General features: G+C 43.6%; 2 protein-coding genes across 2 annotated transcripts in view; one reads left to right on the top strand and one right to left on the bottom strand.

The window, feature by feature from the left end:
* ANKRD35 (ankyrin repeat domain 35) overlaps nt 1-7,452 on the top strand; it is an 81,192-nt gene extending 73,740 nt beyond the window's left edge. Inside the window, exons 11-14 of the mRNA XM_070766554.1 lie at nt 951-1,040; nt 2,821-2,886; nt 4,258-4,331; nt 7,380-7,452. Of these exons, the coding sequence (XP_070622655.1) occupies nt 951-1,040; nt 2,821-2,886; nt 4,258-4,314 (213 nt within the window). The 3' untranslated portion in view covers nt 4,315-4,331; nt 7,380-7,452. The remainder of the gene's footprint in view (nt 1-950; nt 1,041-2,820; nt 2,887-4,257; nt 4,332-7,379) is intronic.
* The window catches only part of FRMD8 (FERM domain containing 8), a 543,310-nt gene extending 534,721 nt beyond the window's left edge, over nt 1-8,589 (bottom strand). Inside the window, exon 1 of the mRNA XM_070766670.1 lies at nt 8,582-8,589. The gene's annotated coding sequence lies outside the window, so the exon portion shown is untranslated. The remainder of the gene's footprint in view (nt 1-8,581) is intronic.
* Nucleotides 8,590-18,226: the final 9,637 nt, after the last annotated feature.

The raw sequence follows: 18,226 nt of genomic DNA, 5'->3' as shown, positions 1-18,226 counted from the left end.
TCTCGCGGCACACTGGTTGAAAAACACTGATCTAGATGACAATATTAGAGGTCAAGATTGGGAGATTTGATGAATACCGGAAGTAGTTAATTTGGAACCAGTTAATTTTTGGGGAGGGGAGCAATTATATATGTTTGCTTTTATTGCAACATGAAGGCATTTTGAAATGTATTGAAAAAAGTTTGTATGGAGGAAAAAAAAATAATTAAAAAAAAAAAAAAGAGTAATAGATAATATGGAAAATGCCAAACAAATTGAAAACGGCAAAAATTAGCACCCAAAATGCTTTCGAAATTTAATCCGACTTTTTTTTTTACACATCATACACAAAGACACAACCAGTTTCCTAACTTAACTATTGCCGCAATTAATAATTAACAATAATAATAATTTATTAGATTTGTATGCTGCCCCTCTCCGAAGACCCGGGGTGGCTCACATCAATCATAAAAACAATATTATAGTGGCACAAATCTAATATTAAAAGAAATAACTAAAACCCTATCATATTAAAACCAGACAACACTTACATACCAAACATAAATTATAAGGAGCCTGGGGGAAAGATGTCTCAAATCCCCCATGCCTGGCGGTATAGGTGGGTCTTGAGTAGTTTATGGAAGACAAGGAGGGTGGGAGCAGTTCTAATTTCCGGGGGGAGTTGATTCCAGAGGGCCGGGGCCACCACAGAGAAGGCTCTTCCCCTGGGGCCCGCCAGACGACATTGTTTAGTCGACGGGACCCGGAGAAGGCCAACTCTGTGGGACCTTATCGTTTTCTGGGATTTGTGTGGTAGCAGGCGGTTCCGGAGCTTAATGACTATGGCCAGAAAGGTCGTAAGATGGGGAAAACTCACTTAACGACTGTCTCGCTTAGCCACAAGGAGTGTGGGCCTCCTTCGCGGTCGTATGTCGAGGACTCCCCGTCACGTCTGCTTCGTTTCCCTTCAGATCAAGAAGTTGCTGAAGGAAACGGAGAAGCTCTCGAGCGAAATCTTGAACCTACGGAGCGAACGCACGCGGCTGATCCTGCAGAACGAGGTTAGTCGCTCTGGGCTTGGTGTGGGAGTGCGACACTCACAACTCGAAACGATTCTGGTGCTGGTGATGCCTGTTAGTCCTTTTGCAGTCCCAAAAAAGTCAGGAATCAAAGTTAGGAAGTTTCTCCTTAATTTCCAGTTGCTTCTCTCCTTGACTGGTTTCCATTCGTACTCCATACAAATAGAAAATAGAATAGAATAGGAATAGGAATAAAATAGGAAATAGAATAAAATACAATAGGAAATAGAATAGAAACATAGAAACGTAGAAGTCTGACGGCAGAAAAAGACCTCATGGTCCATCTAGTCTGCCCTTATACTATTTTCTGTATTTTATCTTAGGATGGATATATGTTTATCCCAGGCATGTTTCAATTCAGTCACTGTGGATTTATCTACCACGTCTGCTGGAAGTTTGTTCCAAGGATCTACTACTCTTTCAGTAAAATAATATTTTCTCATGTTGCTTTGGATCTTTCCCCCAACTAACTTCAGATTGTATCCCCTTGTTCTTGTGTTCACTTTCCTATTAAAAACACTTCCCTCTTGGAACTTATTTAACCCTTTGACATATTTAAATGTTTCGATCATGTCCCCCCTTTTCCTTCTGTCCTCCAGACTATACAGATTGAGTTCATGAAGTCTTTCCTGATACGTTTTATGCTTAAGACCTTCCACCATTCTTGTAGCCCGTCTTTGGACCCGTTCAATTTTGTCAATATCTTTTTGTAGGTGAGGTCTCCAGAACTGAACACAGTATTCCAAATGGGGTCTCACCAGCATTCTATATAGCGGGATCATAATCTCCCTCTTCCTGCTTGTTATACCTCTAGCTATGCAGCCAAGCATCCTACTTGCTTTCCCTACCGCCTGACTGCACTTTTCACCCATTTTGAGACTGTCAGAAGTCACTACCCCTAAATCCTTCTCTCCTGAAGTATTTGCTAACACAAAACTGCCAATACAATACTCAGATTGAGGATTCCTTTTCCTCAAGTGCATTATTTTACATTTGGAAACATTAAACTGCAGTTTCCATTGCTTTTTTCAAGAATAGAATAGGAATAGGAATAAAATACAATAGAAAATAGAATAGAATAAAAAATAGAATAGACTTCTGAAGAGAATAGAATATAGAGGCTGTTAATTATCTTAGTTGCTCTTCTTTTACCCTTTTTCCAAAAGTCTCAACATTTTTTTTTGTAACGTGGGGACCAAAACTGGATGCACCATTCCAGGTGTGGCCTTACTAAGGATGTGTAAAGCGGTACTAACACTTCACCTGATTTTGATTCTCTACCTCTATTTATACAACCAAGGATTGTATTAGCTTGTCTGGTGGTGGCTGCTGCTCACTGGCCGACTCCCATTTAAGCGGTCATCCACTAAAACTCCAAGGTCCCTTTCACAGTTACTGTTTTTACTCCCCGCTTAGTGATCCTAAATGCAAACAAAATTTCCGTCGCAAAGTGGAACGTCACATGACCACACTGCTTAGCAACAGCCATTCCAAGTAGCCCGAGTCATTAGAACAGGACTGTGCTGTTGTTAGGTGAGGACCTCACACTTTTCCTGTCCTGCCACGTTCACCTCCAGCTCAATTTAACCCCACGCACCTCTTTCCCCTCCCCAATGTTGCCCTTTGGACTGATTGATGGTCGTTAAGCGAGGACTACCTGGGAGTTGAAGCGCACATATTTTCAAATTGCCAAGGTAGGGTTAAATTTACCTGTCTGCCCCCTTAAAGGCTCCTTCTCACCCTTTCTCTCGATTTATTTCAGGTTGCGCAAAAGAACCACCAGGAGATTGTGGCCATATACAGGACCCACCTGCTCAATGCAGCCCAGGTAAGAGCTTTCAGCAGCTTTCTCTCTCTCCCCCTCTTCTTCTCTCTTCCCTCTCTCTGTCTCTCTGTCTCTCTCCCTTTCTTCTCTCTTCCTTCCTCTCTCTCTTCGTCTCTCCTTTATCTCTTTCTCTCCCACCTCTTCTCTCTTCCTTTCTCTCTCATTCCCCCTCTTCTTCTCTCTTCCTTCCTCTCTTTCTCTTCCTCTCTCCTTTCTCTCTTTCTCTCCCATCTTTCTCTCCCACTTCTTCTCTCTTCCTTTCTCTCTCTCTCCCCCTATTCTCCCCTCTCCTCTCTCTCTCTTTCTTCTCCCTTCCCCCTCTCTCTCCTACCTCCTCTCTTCCTCTCTCTCTCACTTTCTTCTCTCTCCTTCTCTCTCTCTCTTCCTTTCTCTCTCCTTTCTCTCCCCCTCTCCCCCAACTCTTCTCTCTTCCTCTCTCTCTCCCTTTCTTCTCTCTCCTTCTCTCTCTTACTTCCTCTCTCTCTTCCTCTCTCTTTTCTCTCCCCCTCCCCCTTCTTCTATCTTTCTCTCTCTCCTTCTCTCTCTTCCTCTCTCCTTCTCTCCCTCTCTCTCTCCATTCTTCTCTCTCCCTCTCTCCTTTCCGCCTCTCTCCTCTCTCTCTATCCCTTTTTCCCTTCCTCTCTCCTTTCTCTCCCCCTCTCCCCCAACTCTTCTCTCTTCCTCTCTCTCTCCCTCCCTTTCTTCTCTCTCCTTCTCTCTCTCTCTCTTCCTTCCTCTCTCTCTTCCTCTCTCTTTTCTCCCCCCTCCCCCTTCTTCTATCTTTCTCTCTCTCCTTCTCTCTCCTTCTCTCTCTTCCTCTCTCCTTCTCTCCCTCTCTCTCTCCATTCTTCTCTCTCCCTCTCTCCTTTCCGCCTCTCTCCTTCTCTCTCTCTATCCCTTTTTTCCCTTCCTCTCTCCTTTCTCTCTCCCTCTTTTCTTCCTCTCTCCTTATCTTTGTTACTCTTTCTCTCCTCTCCCTATCTCCCACTCTTTCCCCCTTTCCCTATAGAATAAAATAGAATGAATACAGAATAGAATGTAGAATAGAAAATAGAATAGTATATAAAATAGAATGGAAAATAGGAAATAAAATAATAGAAGACAATAGAATATCCCTAGCAATAGCCTTTAGACTTATATACCGCTTCACACTGCTTTACAACCCTCTCTAAGCGGTTTACGGAGTCATCCTATTGCCCCCAACAATCTGGGTCCTCATTTGCTGACCACGGGGGGACGGAAGGCTGAATCAACCTTGAACCGGTCAGGATTGAACTGCTGGCAGTGGGCAGAGTTAGCCTGCAATACTGCCTTCTGACCACTGTGCCACCACCGCTCCCAATTACACTTTTATAATACTTTTCTCCAATGCAGGGGTACATGGATGAAGAGGTCCACGCCATGCTGTTGCGGATCCTGAGGACAGACTGAAGTCTTCAAAACCCTGTGTGAGAAACTTTTTAATCGATCTATTTCTAAAAATAGATTTCCAAGATGTTCTAAAGGTAGCTTTCTAAGAATCTATTTCTAAAAGGCACATCTATGGTCACCGTTGTTCGGAATTTAATTGGATCCTAAATCTGCCTCTCCTTAAATCTTGACCGAACAGCATTTCGCTTCTCCTCCAAAAAGTTTCCTCAGATTCTTCAGTGGAACAGCTTGCCACCAGAAGTCGAAGGTGCTCCATCCCTGGAGGCTTATAAGAAGAGACTGGGCAGCCATTTATCTGGAATAGTATAGGGCAGTGATGGTGAACCTTTTTTCCCTTGGGTGCCAAAAGAGCATGGCCGCGCACTATCGCGCATGCCTGAGTGCCCACACCCATAATTCAATGCCTGGGGAGGCTGAAAACAGCCTGTTTCCCAACTTCTGGTGGGCCCGGTAGGCTCATGTTTTGCCCTCCACAGACTCAAAGGCTTCTTTGGAGCTGGGAGAGGGTAAAAACGCCCTCCCCCATCCTCACGGAGGCTTTCTGGAGGCCAAAAACACCTTCCCAGAGCCTTTGTGCAAGCCAAAATTGAGCTGGCTGGCACACATATGCATGTTGGAGCTGAGCTAGGGCAACCAAAATGATCAGGGGTCTAAAAACCAAGACTTACGAAGAGAGACTGAGGGAACTGGGCATGGATAGCCTAGAGAAAAGGAGGGCCAGAGCGGACATGATAGCAGTCTATAGGTATACGAGGGGTTGCCACAGAGAGGAGGGGAACACTTTATTCTCCAGGGCACCGGAGGGCCGGACGAGGAACAACGGCTGGAAGCTGACCAAGGAGAGATTCAACCTGGAGATAAGGAAGAACTTCCTGACGGTCAGAACGATCAACCAGTGGAACAACCTACCAGCAGACGTTGTGAACTCCAATACTCTGGACATTTTTAAGAGGAAATTGGACTGCCATTTGGCTGGGATGCTACAGGGTTCCTGCTTAGGCAGGGGGTTGGACTTGATGACCCGCATGGTCCCTTCCAACTCTAACAATGAATGAATGAATGAACGAACGAACGAACGAACGAACGAACGAACAAACAAACAAACAAACAAACAAACAAACAAACAAACAAATGGCTCATGTGCCAGCAGATATGGCTCCCTGTGCCACCTGTGGCACCCATGCCATAGTTTTGCCATCACTGCTGTAGGGTCTCCTGCTTGAGCAGGAGGTTGGACTAGAAGACCTCAAGGTCCCTTCCAACTCTGTTATTCTGTCATTCAGTGGCTAAGTGCCAATGGTCAGGTGACCACAAGGAATCCCAGATGTCAGAACTTCAAAACCAGGTTCGTAAGCCCCATTTTGGGAGCCCTCTGTAACTTTGAACCATTGCTAAGCATCTGGTTGTAAGTTGAGGAATGGCTGTGCACAACAGAACCACCCGCAGAGTTTACAACCAGAGGAAACTCAGTGTCTCAACTGCAGGATCAATTCGATGACATTTGAACAGCGGACTTTCCCAGACAAATCCTAGCTAAGTGGTCAAAGCAATGGAAACTGCATTTAAAATGTTTCCAAATGTAAAATAATGCACTTGAGGAAAAAGGAATCCTCAATCTGAGTATTGCATTGGCAGTTCTGTGTTAGCAAAAACTTCAGAAGAGAAGGATTTAGGGGTAGTGATTTCCCAAAGTCTCAAAATGGGTGAACAGTGCAGTCAGGCGGTAGGGAAAGCAAGTAGAATGCTTGGCTGCATAGCTAGAGGTATAACAAGTAGAAGAAGGAGATTGTGACCCCGCTGTATAGAGCGCTGGTGAGACCCCATTTGGAATACTGTGTCCAGTTCTGGAGGCCTCACCTACAAAAAGAGATGGATAAAATTGAATGGGCCCAAAGATGGGCTACAAAAATGGTGGAAGGTCTTAAGCATCAAATTGATCAGGAAAGACTTCATGAACTCAATCTGTATAGTCTGGAGGACAGAAGGTAAAGGGGGAGACATGATCGAAACATTTAAATATGTTAAAGGGTTAAATAAAGTTCAGGAGGGAAGTGTTTTTAATAGGAAAGTGGACACAAGAACAAGGGGGCACAATCTGAGGTTAGTTGTGGGAAAGATCAGAAGCAACATGAGAAAATATTATTTTACTGAAAGAGTAGTAGATGCTTGGAACAAACTTATTTATTTTATTTTTATTTATTTATTTATTTGTTTGTTTGTTTGTTTTGTCCAATACACAATGAGGGTTTTAGTGGTATATATCTATATACACATAGTAAAATACATGATGAAGATTGTAGAGGAGATACTCATAGTAAAATATATCTAAGAGATAATAGAAAAGAAGGTATAGTAATAGAACATATCAATGAAAGAATAGAAGAAGAGATATAGGAATAGAAGAAAGGTATAGGAGATATAGGAGAGCAATAGTGTACTTGTACTCGCCCCTTACTGACCTCTTAGGAATCTGGAGAGGTCAACCATAGATAATCTAAAGTGCTGGGGGTTTGGGGATGACACTATGGAGTCTGGTAATGAGTTCCACGCTTCAACAACTCGGTTACTGAAGTCATATTTTTTACAGTCAAGCTTGGAGCGGTTAATATTAAGTTTAAATCTGTTGTGTGCTCTTGTGTTGTTGTGATTGAAGGTGAAGTAGTCGCCGACAGGCAGGACGTTGCAGCATGTGATCTTCTGGGCAATACTTAGATCTTGTTTAAGGCGTCTTAGTTCTAACTTTCTAGGCCCAAGATTGAAAGTCTAGTCTCGTAGGGCATTCTGTTTCGAGTGGAGGAGTGAAGGGCTAAATCACTGACTTTAAACACACCTGGGATAAAGTATATCCATCCTATGATAAAATGCAGGAAATAGTATAAGGGCAGACTAATTGGACCATGAGGGGTTTTTTTCTGCCGTCAATCTTCTATGTTTCTAATTCATAAGAATTTGAGAATCAGGAGGGAATTGCAATCGCTTTTTTTTTTTTCATTCCAGGTTTAATTTCACAGCTCCAACCGTTCACGGTGCTAAAACCATTTTCCCATCCTCTTTTTCCCCGGCAGGAGAGAAACCAGCTCCCAATTCCCCAAGAGACGGCTCCAATTTTTGGGTATTGCCCATTGCGCAAAACCAAGCAGGAAAGGTGCAACTTTGCAAAGCACTCAAGACTGACTGCCTTTTTGTCAGTCGCTGGAATTATGAACATGAAGATGGACCTCCGTTTGCACAGTGTCTGAATGTCTGCCTCTCTCTTTAGATGGAGACCCAGGTTGGGGGGAAGGAAAAGTGGAGGGGGGGGAGGAAGGACAAGGCCATGAGGTTTTGGGGTGTAAGCGATTCTTGTGAGAGAATCAGGAAAGACTTGCTCTTCATTGTAACGACGCCAGCAGAAACCAGGAAGCAGAGCTGGAGTCATGAAATATTTCTCATCCCATCATTATTCAAATTAGGATATTACCCTGTCCTTGCTATCAGCAATTTGGCACTGAGATTTAAATGAGCTGTTGCAATGTATGCCAACTTAAGGCGTGTTCCAGAAGAGCTGGGATGGTCTAGATCAGTGTTTCCCAACCTTGGCAGCTTGAAGATATTTGGACTTCAACTCCCAGAATTCTGGGAGTTGAAGTCCAGATATCTTCAAGTTGCCAAGGTTGGGAAACACTGGTCTAGATCACAGGTAGGCAAAGTTCTATGACATGTGGACTTCAACTCCCAGAATTCCAGAGCTAGTCTGATTGGCTCAGGAATTCTGGGAGTTGAAGTCCACAAGTCATAAAAGAGCCAACTTTGCCTATCCCTGTTCTGGTTTCTGGTAGAACTTTAGTTATTATAAATGACTCTTACTGAATGCAGTATTTCATAAACAAAGAAACTCCATTTTTATTCTCTGAATAATATATAGATATATGAACATAAGAACAAGGGGACACAATCTGAGGTTAGTTGGGGGAAAGATCAAAAGCAACATGAGAAAATATTAGTTTACTGAAAGAGTAGTAGATCCTTGGAACAAACTTCCAGCAGACGTGGTTGGTAAATCTACAGTAACTGAATTTAAACATGCCTGGGATAAACATATATCCATTGTAAGATAAAATACAGGAAATAGTATAAGGGCAGACTAGATGGACCATGAGGTCTTTTTCTGCCATCAGTCTTCTATGTTTCTATGTTTCACTTCCATATTCAAAATGGAATACAGACTGGTACATTCCTTTTCTCCCGTTATCTCTCTTAATTACATTCCACCTACATTCCTTCCAGCCTCCTCCGTTTCCCAAGATTTATGTACTTACAGCATGCTTCAAAAACAGCAGGAATGACTGCAAAATAACACAGAATGAACTTACTCGCTCCGGAGCGTAATGGAAATACATTTCATTTTAGAACTACAACGTTGAAACTCCACCCTTCTTCCCCACTAGCCCCCTGACTTACCAAATATATCACTCCAGTATTTAACCCATTCCTCCCTTTAATATATTTTCCCTAACACCTGTTCCTTGCGTTTTTGGACCCTTCTGAATTGATGATTAACCCAGCGAATGTCTGTTTCTTCCTCGCTAGATTCTGGACTCATAGCAACATCCTGTGGCTGGCCTCCCACCTGTTCTAATACCTGCAACCCAGGGCCTACCACTAATTCATCAACACTATCTGTATCAGAGTCCTCAAGCTCTCCAACTGACCAGGAGTATGTACAACAATCCCTGGTCTAGATCAATGTTTCTCAGTCATGGCCTCTGGAAGTTGTATGGCTGGGGAATTCTGGGAATTGAAGTCCAAGCCTCTTCCCGAGGCTCACGGTTGAGAATCACTGGCCAAAGTTTTTGCACCGCCATTCTTCCATGACATTCTTAGCCAAAAAAATATATACAGTGCTAAGAAAATAAAAATATCGGGGAGTGTTAAATATTCACTTGGAGGCAGTTCGTTGAAACACAGCCAGTTTATTTTGGGGTTTGTTGTAACGGCAGCTCTGTCAGTGATCAAAATTATTGGGCGCAAAAAGTCGGAGGGAAAGCGCGCACGGCTGCAGCTATTTATACCTTTTTTTCCTTTGGCGGAGGTGCGGCTTCGACAGCCGTTTATTTTCCCGCTCAGAATAACGTGGCCAATCAGCACCCATTATTCAAATCTTAAACTTTGGGCAACCTTACCTATTTACATATTTACATATTCAACAGGGGCTGATTAGTCTGATTTTTTATAAAAGACCATTAAACCTTTGTTGAGTTATTAGGATATGGGATTTTTAAAAACAAACAAACAGAACCTTACAAATAAATTATGCACGTTATTCTTTGATGACTCTTGCATATTCTGTCTTAGTGTTGCAGATTGCCAAAATTCACCGTAAACTGGAAAATCTTTTGGATCTTGGTGTCAAAGCAGACAATCACTTAAATATCAGCAGCAGCCTGCTTTTTATTGTCTGGATTTTTGGTTTAGGTCCTGGATTTATTTTAGCATGAACCCCCGATTAATTCAGTAAAACAAGTAAAAATATTTCCAGTAAAGAGAAATTCCCCAAGTATGGACTCCTGTACAAGTCCGAAAGCTCGGAAGACAAAACCTTTTGGTCCCGGAGACTGTCCCAGATCCAACCTCGCAAAAATAATTTCCGTTTTAAAACTGATTTGTCGCGAGAGCTTTTCTGTTACTTGGAGTTTGCTGTGTGGAATCTGGGTTTATTTGAGTGTGGAACTTCGATTAAATCTCTAAAGATAATGGAATCTCAGAAGTGGATGAACTTGGCAAAACTGATTATTTTGATCAAAGAAAAAGAATATAAATTCCACTTTATAACGCCTGGGTAAGACAACACTTGGAATAACTGCATCCAGTTTTGGTCACCACGATGCAAAAAGGATGTTGAGACTCTAGAAAGAGTGCAGAGAAGAGCAACAAAGATGATTAGGGGGCTGGAGGCTGAAATATATGAAGAACGGTTGTAGATTATCCACTGTTGACCTCTCCTGATTCCTAAGAGGTCAGTAAAGGACATCCATAAAAGTGCACCAGCATGCCCTCCGTCCCCTGTTCTAATGTTTCTCTTTTACTAGTATCATGTATATAAATATTATATCTTTGTATATCACCAATATGTACTTGAAAAAACAAACAAATGAATAAATAAAATAAATAAAATTGGGTATGGCCAGCCTAGCGAAGATAGCAGGATTCCAGTATTTGAGGGGCTGCCCCAAAGAAAACGGGGGTCAACTTATTTTCCAAAGCATAGGAACGCAGGACAAGAAGCAACAGATGGAAACTAATCAAGGAGAGAAGCAACCTGGAATTAAGGAGGAATTTCCTGACAGTGGGGACAATTAATCGGTGGAACAGCTTGCCACCAGAAGTTGTGGGCATCCCATTACTGGAGGCTTGTAAGAAAAGATTATTTATGGAATGGTATAAAGCTGTGGTGACGAACGTATGGCATGCGTGTAGCAGGTGGCACATTGAGCCTTATCGGAGGGCACATGAGGCGTTGCTCTATGTCAAATCCAGCACGCATTTACACGCTAGCCAATTTATTTTTTCACACAAATATTTAGCCAGAAATATTTTACAAGCAGAGTTCTTTACTCCTCTGCTCGCAACAAAATACCTTATTCCACCAGACTTGAAATACTGGGATTGGACAATTTATAACTACGTCACCTCCAATCTGATCTAAATGTAGTAAAATCATAAACAGTGGTACCTCCACTTACGAACTTAATTCGTTCTGTGATCAGGTTCTTAAGTAGAAAAGTTTGTAAGAAGAAGCAATTTTTTCCCATAGGAATCCATGTAAAAGCAAATAATGCATGTGGTTGGGGAAACCACAGGGAGGGTAGAGGCCCTGTTTCCTCCCAGGAGATTCCTAGAGAGGTCCCAAGGAGGCTTCTCCCCATCTTTTCCGGCCCAGTTTTCTCCCAGGAGATTCCTAGAGAGGCCCCACAGAGGCTTCTCCCCATCTTTTCCGGCCCTCTTTCCTCCAAGGAGATTTCTAGAGAGGCCCCACGGAGGCTTCTCCCCATCTTTTCCAGCCCTGTTTCCCCTCAGAAGATTCCTAGAGAGGCCCATGGAGGCTTCTCCCTGCCTTTTCTGGCCCTGTTTCCTCCCAGGAGATTCCTAGAGAAGCCCCAGGGAGGCTTCTCCCCGCCTTTTCCGGTTACAGTTTCGGAGGCGTCTCCCTGCCTTTTCTGGCCCTGTTTCCTCCCAGGAGATTCCTAGAGAGGCCCCACAGAGGCTTCTCCCTGTCTTTTCCAGCCCTGTTTCCTCTCAGGAGATTCCTAGAGAGGCCCATGGAGGCTTCTCCCTGCCTTTTCTGGCCCTGTTTCATCCCAGGAGATTCCTAGAGAGGCCCACGGAGGCTTCTCCCTGCCTTTTCCAGTTACAGTTTTAGAGGCTTGGGTTTGTAAGTGGAAAATGATTCTTGAGAAGCGGCAAAAAAATCTTGAACACCCGGTTCTTATCTAGAAAAGTTTGTAAGTAGAGGCGTTTGTAGGTAGAGGTACCACTGTACCTGTTAATGACTACTTCACCTTCAACCTCAGCAATACATGAGCACACAATAGATTAATGTAAACTGCTCCAAACTCAACTGGAGAAAATACAACTTCAGCAACAGAGTGATCAATGCCTCGAATGAACTCCCTGACTCTGTGGTTTCTTCCCAAACAAACTTTAACCTTAGATTGTCTACAGTTGACCTCACCCCATTTCTAAGAGGTCTGTAAGCGACGTGCATAAGCAGACCACTGTGCCAAACAAACACACACTCTGCCACCATTTAGTCAGTCCTTGGATCACACACTTGTCTGCCTGCACTAACATCTTATATGAAGTGAATTACAAGTAGATGTGCAAGAGGTGAAAAATATAGTGGAGAATATAAGGAAAAATAAGAATACAAGGGTTAGGGAAATGAGAAGGAAAATATTACATAAGTGGTATCGCACACCCGTTCAACTTGCATACTTTCAGCAGAATGTTAAAAATACCTGGGTGTCAAGATAAGGGAGTGTTTATGCGTATATTTTGGGAATGCCCGGTAGTGCAGAACTTTTGGAAAAAAAGTGCAAGAGGATATTAATAGGATGTTAAATATACGATGGACAATTACAAACGAAATGGCAGTATTAGTCAAAAGGAACGAGATGGGAGAATTTAGAGAAATAAAAGAAGCAGCGATAGAAAGTGCTCAGGCAGTAATAGTCTTAGGTTGGAAGGATGCGGCAAAATGGACCATACAAAACTGGTATCGGTACATGGTGGATCATATTCAGTTTGAGATTATGGATAAGTGGATGAATTGGGCCAATGAAACTGATCTGCGGGAACTGATGGGACGATGGGACAAGGCAAGAGGACATGTGGTCAGTAGAATTCGAGACCAAGCTTTAAGGAATAAATTGGAATCACTTTATAATATGTAAATAGATATGAGTTAAAATGGTATATACAAAAAGCAGCAGCGGCTAAAAAGACCAACACAATCCTAAGCTGTATCAACAAGGGGATACCCTCCAAGACCAGAGAGGTATTAATACCATTCTATAACACCCTGGTGAGACCACATCTGGAGTACTGCATTCGGTTTTGGTCACCACACTTCAAAAGAGACATAGAAACTCTGGAGAAGGTGCAGAAAAGAGCAACCAAAATGATAAGGGGACTAGAAACCAAGACTTATGAAGAGAGATTGCTGGAACTGGGCATGGATAGCCTAGAGAAAAGAAGGACCAGGGGGACATGATAGCAGTCTACAGGTACTTGAGGGGTGGCCACAGAGAGGAGGGGGTCACGCTGTTTTCCAGGGCACCAGAGGGCCAGACAAGGAACAACGGTTGGAAGCTGACCAAGGAGAGATTCAAACCTAGAAATAAGGAAGAACTTCCTGATGGTCAGAGCGATCAAGCAGTGGAACAGCCTGCCAGCAGAGGTTCTTAACTCCCCAACTTTGGACATTTTCAAGAGGAGATTGGATTGTCATTTGGATGGGGTGCTGTAGGAATCCTCAGAGAGGGGCGGCATACAAATATTATTATTATTATTATTATTATTATTATTATTATTATTATTATTATTATTATTATTGACTTGATGACCTGCAAGGTCCCTTTCAACTCTAATAAATAAATAAAATATGCCCCCATTTTGGTGGAGGGATGTGGATGTTGTCTGGTGGCCGGTACTAATCACTGAACACATTGTTATATGGTGTGTGTGGGTTTTATATTATAAAATCAATAAAAAATATTTAAAACAAAAAACAAATTGATTAATTTTCGGTCTTGAGGAAGGCTGTTTCACCCTCAAGAGTGCAAACGGACAAACCGGAAGTCTGCTTTTCCGAACTTCCGGTTTGCCCGTTTGGCCATTTTTTTCACTGCCCCAGGCTTCACTGAGGCCTGAACACATGTGCGTGGGGTGGTGGTAGGATTGTGCGCATGTGCAGGGGGGGAGGGAATGGGTGTGGACACTCGGGCACCCTTTTGGCACACAAACCACTTGTAGTTCTTCGACCCCGAGAAGACAAGTTGGCAAAACTATATGGTGAAATTTGATGTCTTCCTGGAAGCCTCCGGTCGGAAAGACGCTGAAAACAACAGGAAGAGAGCCATCTTCTTGAACCATTGCAGGTCCCATATATGTGACCTAGCTCAAACCCTTACAGATCCAGCGACCAGTTAGGTCCCACAGAGTTGGCCCTCTCCGGGTCCCGTTGACTAAACAATGTCGTCTGGCTGGACCCAGGGGAAGAGCCTTCTCTGTGGTGGCCCCGACCCTCTGGAACCAGCTCCCCCCAGAGATTAGGATTGCCCCCACCCTTCTTGCCTTTCGCAAACTTCTTAAAACCCCCCTCTGCCGTCAGGCATGGGGGAACTGAGACATCTCCCCCTGGCCTATATAATTTATGCATGGTATGTTGTGTGTATGTCTTGCTTTTTTAAATAAGGGGTTTTTAGAGACTTTTTAATATTAGATTTGTGATACATTGTTTTTATTATTGTAGTGAGCCGCCCCGAGTCTGCGGAGAGGGGCGGCATACAAATCTAATAAATAAATAAGTATGTAAGTAAGTAAGTAAGTGTTGTGATTCAGCCTGAGGCTCCTCAGGGACCGGCTGGATCTCTGCCGGATCCATGCCCAGAGGAGGAGGACAGTGAACAGGAGGGGGAGGACCAGGCAGATGGGGGAGAGGAACGTCAGGAAGAGGAGGAGGGAGAGCAGCCTGAGACCCCGGGGGGGGGGGGCTCTCCCCAGCTAGTAGCCTGGATTCATTGGATGAAGACGCACAGGCTATAATAGACATGAGGCAGCGACGTGCAGCTGAAAGACGGGGCCAATTAGAAAGGTATTTCCATCCCTGAATTGGCAACAGCTGAGTTTGGGTGTGGTTCTCCTCAGCAGGGTTGAAAAGGCAGGCCCGCCCTTACAGTCTTGTGGAGAGTTATCAATTGGGAGTCCTGCGACCTTGCTTCGATCATCGGCGTCTCTGATCTTGGCTTGTGGCCTAGAAGTCTGGAAGACTTGGGGGAGGCGTGGGTTTTATTATCTCCAGCGTTGTTTTTGCCAGCAAGAATCCTGTTTTATTGCCTGGCCTTCGTGAAACCTCTGTGAAGCTTCATAGTGTTCCTGTCTGTAAGAACAGTTTTTGTTCCCTGTGTTTGCTTGGAATTATATAAACTGCCTTTGCTTTTTACCAGTGTGTCTGGATACTCTTTTTGGTTGGTGTTGGCGTCTGGGGGGACCCAGACAGAACAGTAAGTAAGTAAGTAAGTAAGTAAGTAAGTAAGTAAGTAAGTAAGTAAGTAAATAAATAAATAAATAAATAATAAATAAATTAAACACACACACAAACAACATATAACTAGTACTGAGTGATTAGTGCCTGCCACCAGACAACATTCATTCCCCTCCACCAAAATGGGGGCATATTTTGTATGTACCATTTTAACTCAAGAACAATATATCTATTTACTGTACATATTATAAAGTGATTCCAATTTATTCCTTATAGCTTGGTCTCGAATTCTACTGGCCATATATCCTCTTACCCGGGGAGGGGGGTAGCTGGCAGGACAGGGTGGAACGCAGTTCCACCAGTAGAAATTTATTTATTTATTTATGTGGGATTTCTTTGCCGCCCCTCTCCGAGGACTCGGCATGGCTCACCACATAAATGAAGCTGTGTGCCCAGCTCCAGCTGACCATCCTATCCTCCCCCTCCTCCTACTCCTCGGAAAGCGGCAGGGAGACCAGCACCGGCAGGTCCTAGATTCGCCCACGTTTCTGCAACCCTCCGTGGCCTGCACTGGCTGCTGATCGGTTTCCGGTCACAATTCAAAGTGTTGGTAATGACCTTTAAAGCCCTACATGGCATTGGGCCAGAATACATCTGGAACCGCCTTCTACCGCACGAATCCCAGCGGCCAATAAGGTCCCACAGAGTTGGCCTTCTCCAGGTCCCGTCGACCAAACAATGTCGTTTGGCAGGCCCCAGGGGAAGGGCCTTCTCTGTGGCAGCCCCAGCCCTCTGGAACCAACTCCCCCCAGAGATTAGAACGGCCCCCACCCTCCTTGTCTTTCGCAAATTACTTAAGACCCAACTTTGTTGCCAGGCATGGGGGAGTGACCCAGGGAGGAGAGCGTGGGAAACGCGAAGCAAATTGTCACCGCAGAGACCGACACTGGTTGTAAGTCGAGGACTTAACAGTTCACTTGAACGATGATGATTGTTCAAGCCACTCCCACCTGGTCACATGGCCGGCAAGCCACTCCTACCCCAGTCACGTGACCATCAAGCCACAACCCACAAAATAAGCCACACCCACAGTGTGGCAGTAAAAATTTGGGCTGTCCATTACTGCTCTTACCTTGTCCCACCGTCCCATCAGTTCCCGCAGATCAGTTTCACTGGTCGAATTCAATCTTTTGTCCATAATCTCAAATTGAATATGATCCGCCATGTACCGATACCAGTTTTGTATTGTCCATTTTGTCGCATCCTCCCAACCTAAGACTATTACCGCCTGAGCGTTTTCTATCACTGCTTCTTTTATTTCTCTAAATTCTCCCATACCTACTCTCTTTATACTCTACATCAATGTTTCCCAACCTTGGCCACTTAGAGGTATCTGGACTTCAACTCCCAGAATAATGCACTTGGGGAAAAGGAATCCTCAATCTGAGTATTGCATTGGCAGTTATGTGTTAGCAAAATCTTCAAAAGAAAAGGATTTAGGGGTAGTGATTTCTGACAGTCTCAAAATGGGTGAGCAGTGTGGTCGGGCAGTAGGAAAAGCAAGTAGGTTGCTTGGCTGCATAGCTAGAGGTATAACAAGCAGGAAGAGGGAGATTGTGATCCCCTTATATAGAGCGCTGGTGAGACCACATTTGGAATACTGTGTTCAGTTCTGGAGACCTCACCTACAAAAAGATATTGACAAAATTGAACGGGTCCAAAGACGGGCTACAAGAATGGTGGACGGTCTTAAGCATAAAACGTATCAGGAAAGACTTCATGAACTCCATCTGTATAGTCTGGAGGACAGAAGGAAAAGGGGGGACATGATCGAAACATTTAAATATGTGAAAGGGTTAAATAAGGTCCAGGAGGGAAGTGTTTTTAATAGGAAAGTGAACACAAGAACAAGGGGACACAATCTGAAGTTAGTTGGGGGAAAGATCAAAAGCAACGTGGGAAAATATTATTTCACTGAAAGAGTAGTAGATCCTTGGAACAAACTTCCAGCAGACGTAGTTGGTAAATCCACAGTAACTGAATTTAAACATGCCCGGGATAAACATATATCCATCCTAAGATGAAATACAGGAAATAGTATAAGGGCAGACTAGATGGACCATGAGGTCTTTTTCTGCCGTCAGTCTTCTATGTTTCTATGTTTCTAATTCCCCAGCCAGCATTCGCTGGCTGGGGAATTCTGTGAGTTGAAGTCCAAATATCTTCAAGTTGCCAAGATTGGGAAACACTGGTCTACATAAACGATCTCTGTGACAATATTACAAGCAATTGTGTTCTCTTTGCTGATGATGTTAAGCTATTTAATACCTCTGATAATACCTCTACCCTTCAAAAGGACCTTGACCTTGTAGCTGAATGGTCTAACAACTGGCAACGGTAAATCTCATCCCAAAAATGCTCTGTCCTACACGTTGGTAAAAAGAATCTGAATACTAAATACACACTGGGACAAACTGAACTCGCAGAAGACCCTCATTCAGTAAAAGATCTTGGAGTACTCATTTCCAATGACCTAAGTGCCAGAGCCCACTGCTTAGCATTGCCAAAAAAGCACTAAGAGTCACAAACTTAATTCTACGCAGCTTCTTCTCTAGAAGCACTGATCTACTAACCAGACAATACAAAACATTTGTCAGACCAATTCTTGAATACAGCTCACCTGTATGGAATCCACACTGCATAACAGACATGAATACAATTGAAGGAGTCCAGAAATACTTCACAAGAAGAGTCCTCCACTCCTCCTCACACAACAAATTACCTTACTCCTCCAGATTTCAATTACTATGTTTAGAAAATTTACAGCTACGGCGCCTCCGAACTGATTTAACTGTTGTTCATAAAATCATACATCACAATGTACTCCCTGTTGGCGACTACTTCACTTTTAACAACAACAACACAAGAGCATACAATAGATACAAACTAAATGTAAATCGCTTCAAACTAGACTGCAGAAAATACGATTTCAGCAATAGAGTGGTCAATGCCTGGAATTCACTACGGGACTCTGTTGTTTCTTCCCCCAATTCCAAAATCTTCAACCTTAGGTTGTCTACAATATAGACCCCTCCCCTTTTCTAAGAGGTCTGTAAGGGACGTGCATAAGTGCACCTATGTGCCTACCGTTCCTGTCCTAATGTCTTT

This window comes from Erythrolamprus reginae, chromosome 13 (assembly GCF_031021105.1).
Source record: "Erythrolamprus reginae isolate rEryReg1 chromosome 13, rEryReg1.hap1, whole genome shotgun sequence".
Taxonomy (NCBI): domain Eukaryota; kingdom Metazoa; phylum Chordata; class Lepidosauria; order Squamata; family Dipsadidae; genus Erythrolamprus; species Erythrolamprus reginae.
This window is presented reverse-complemented; position numbering and strand designations above follow the sequence as displayed.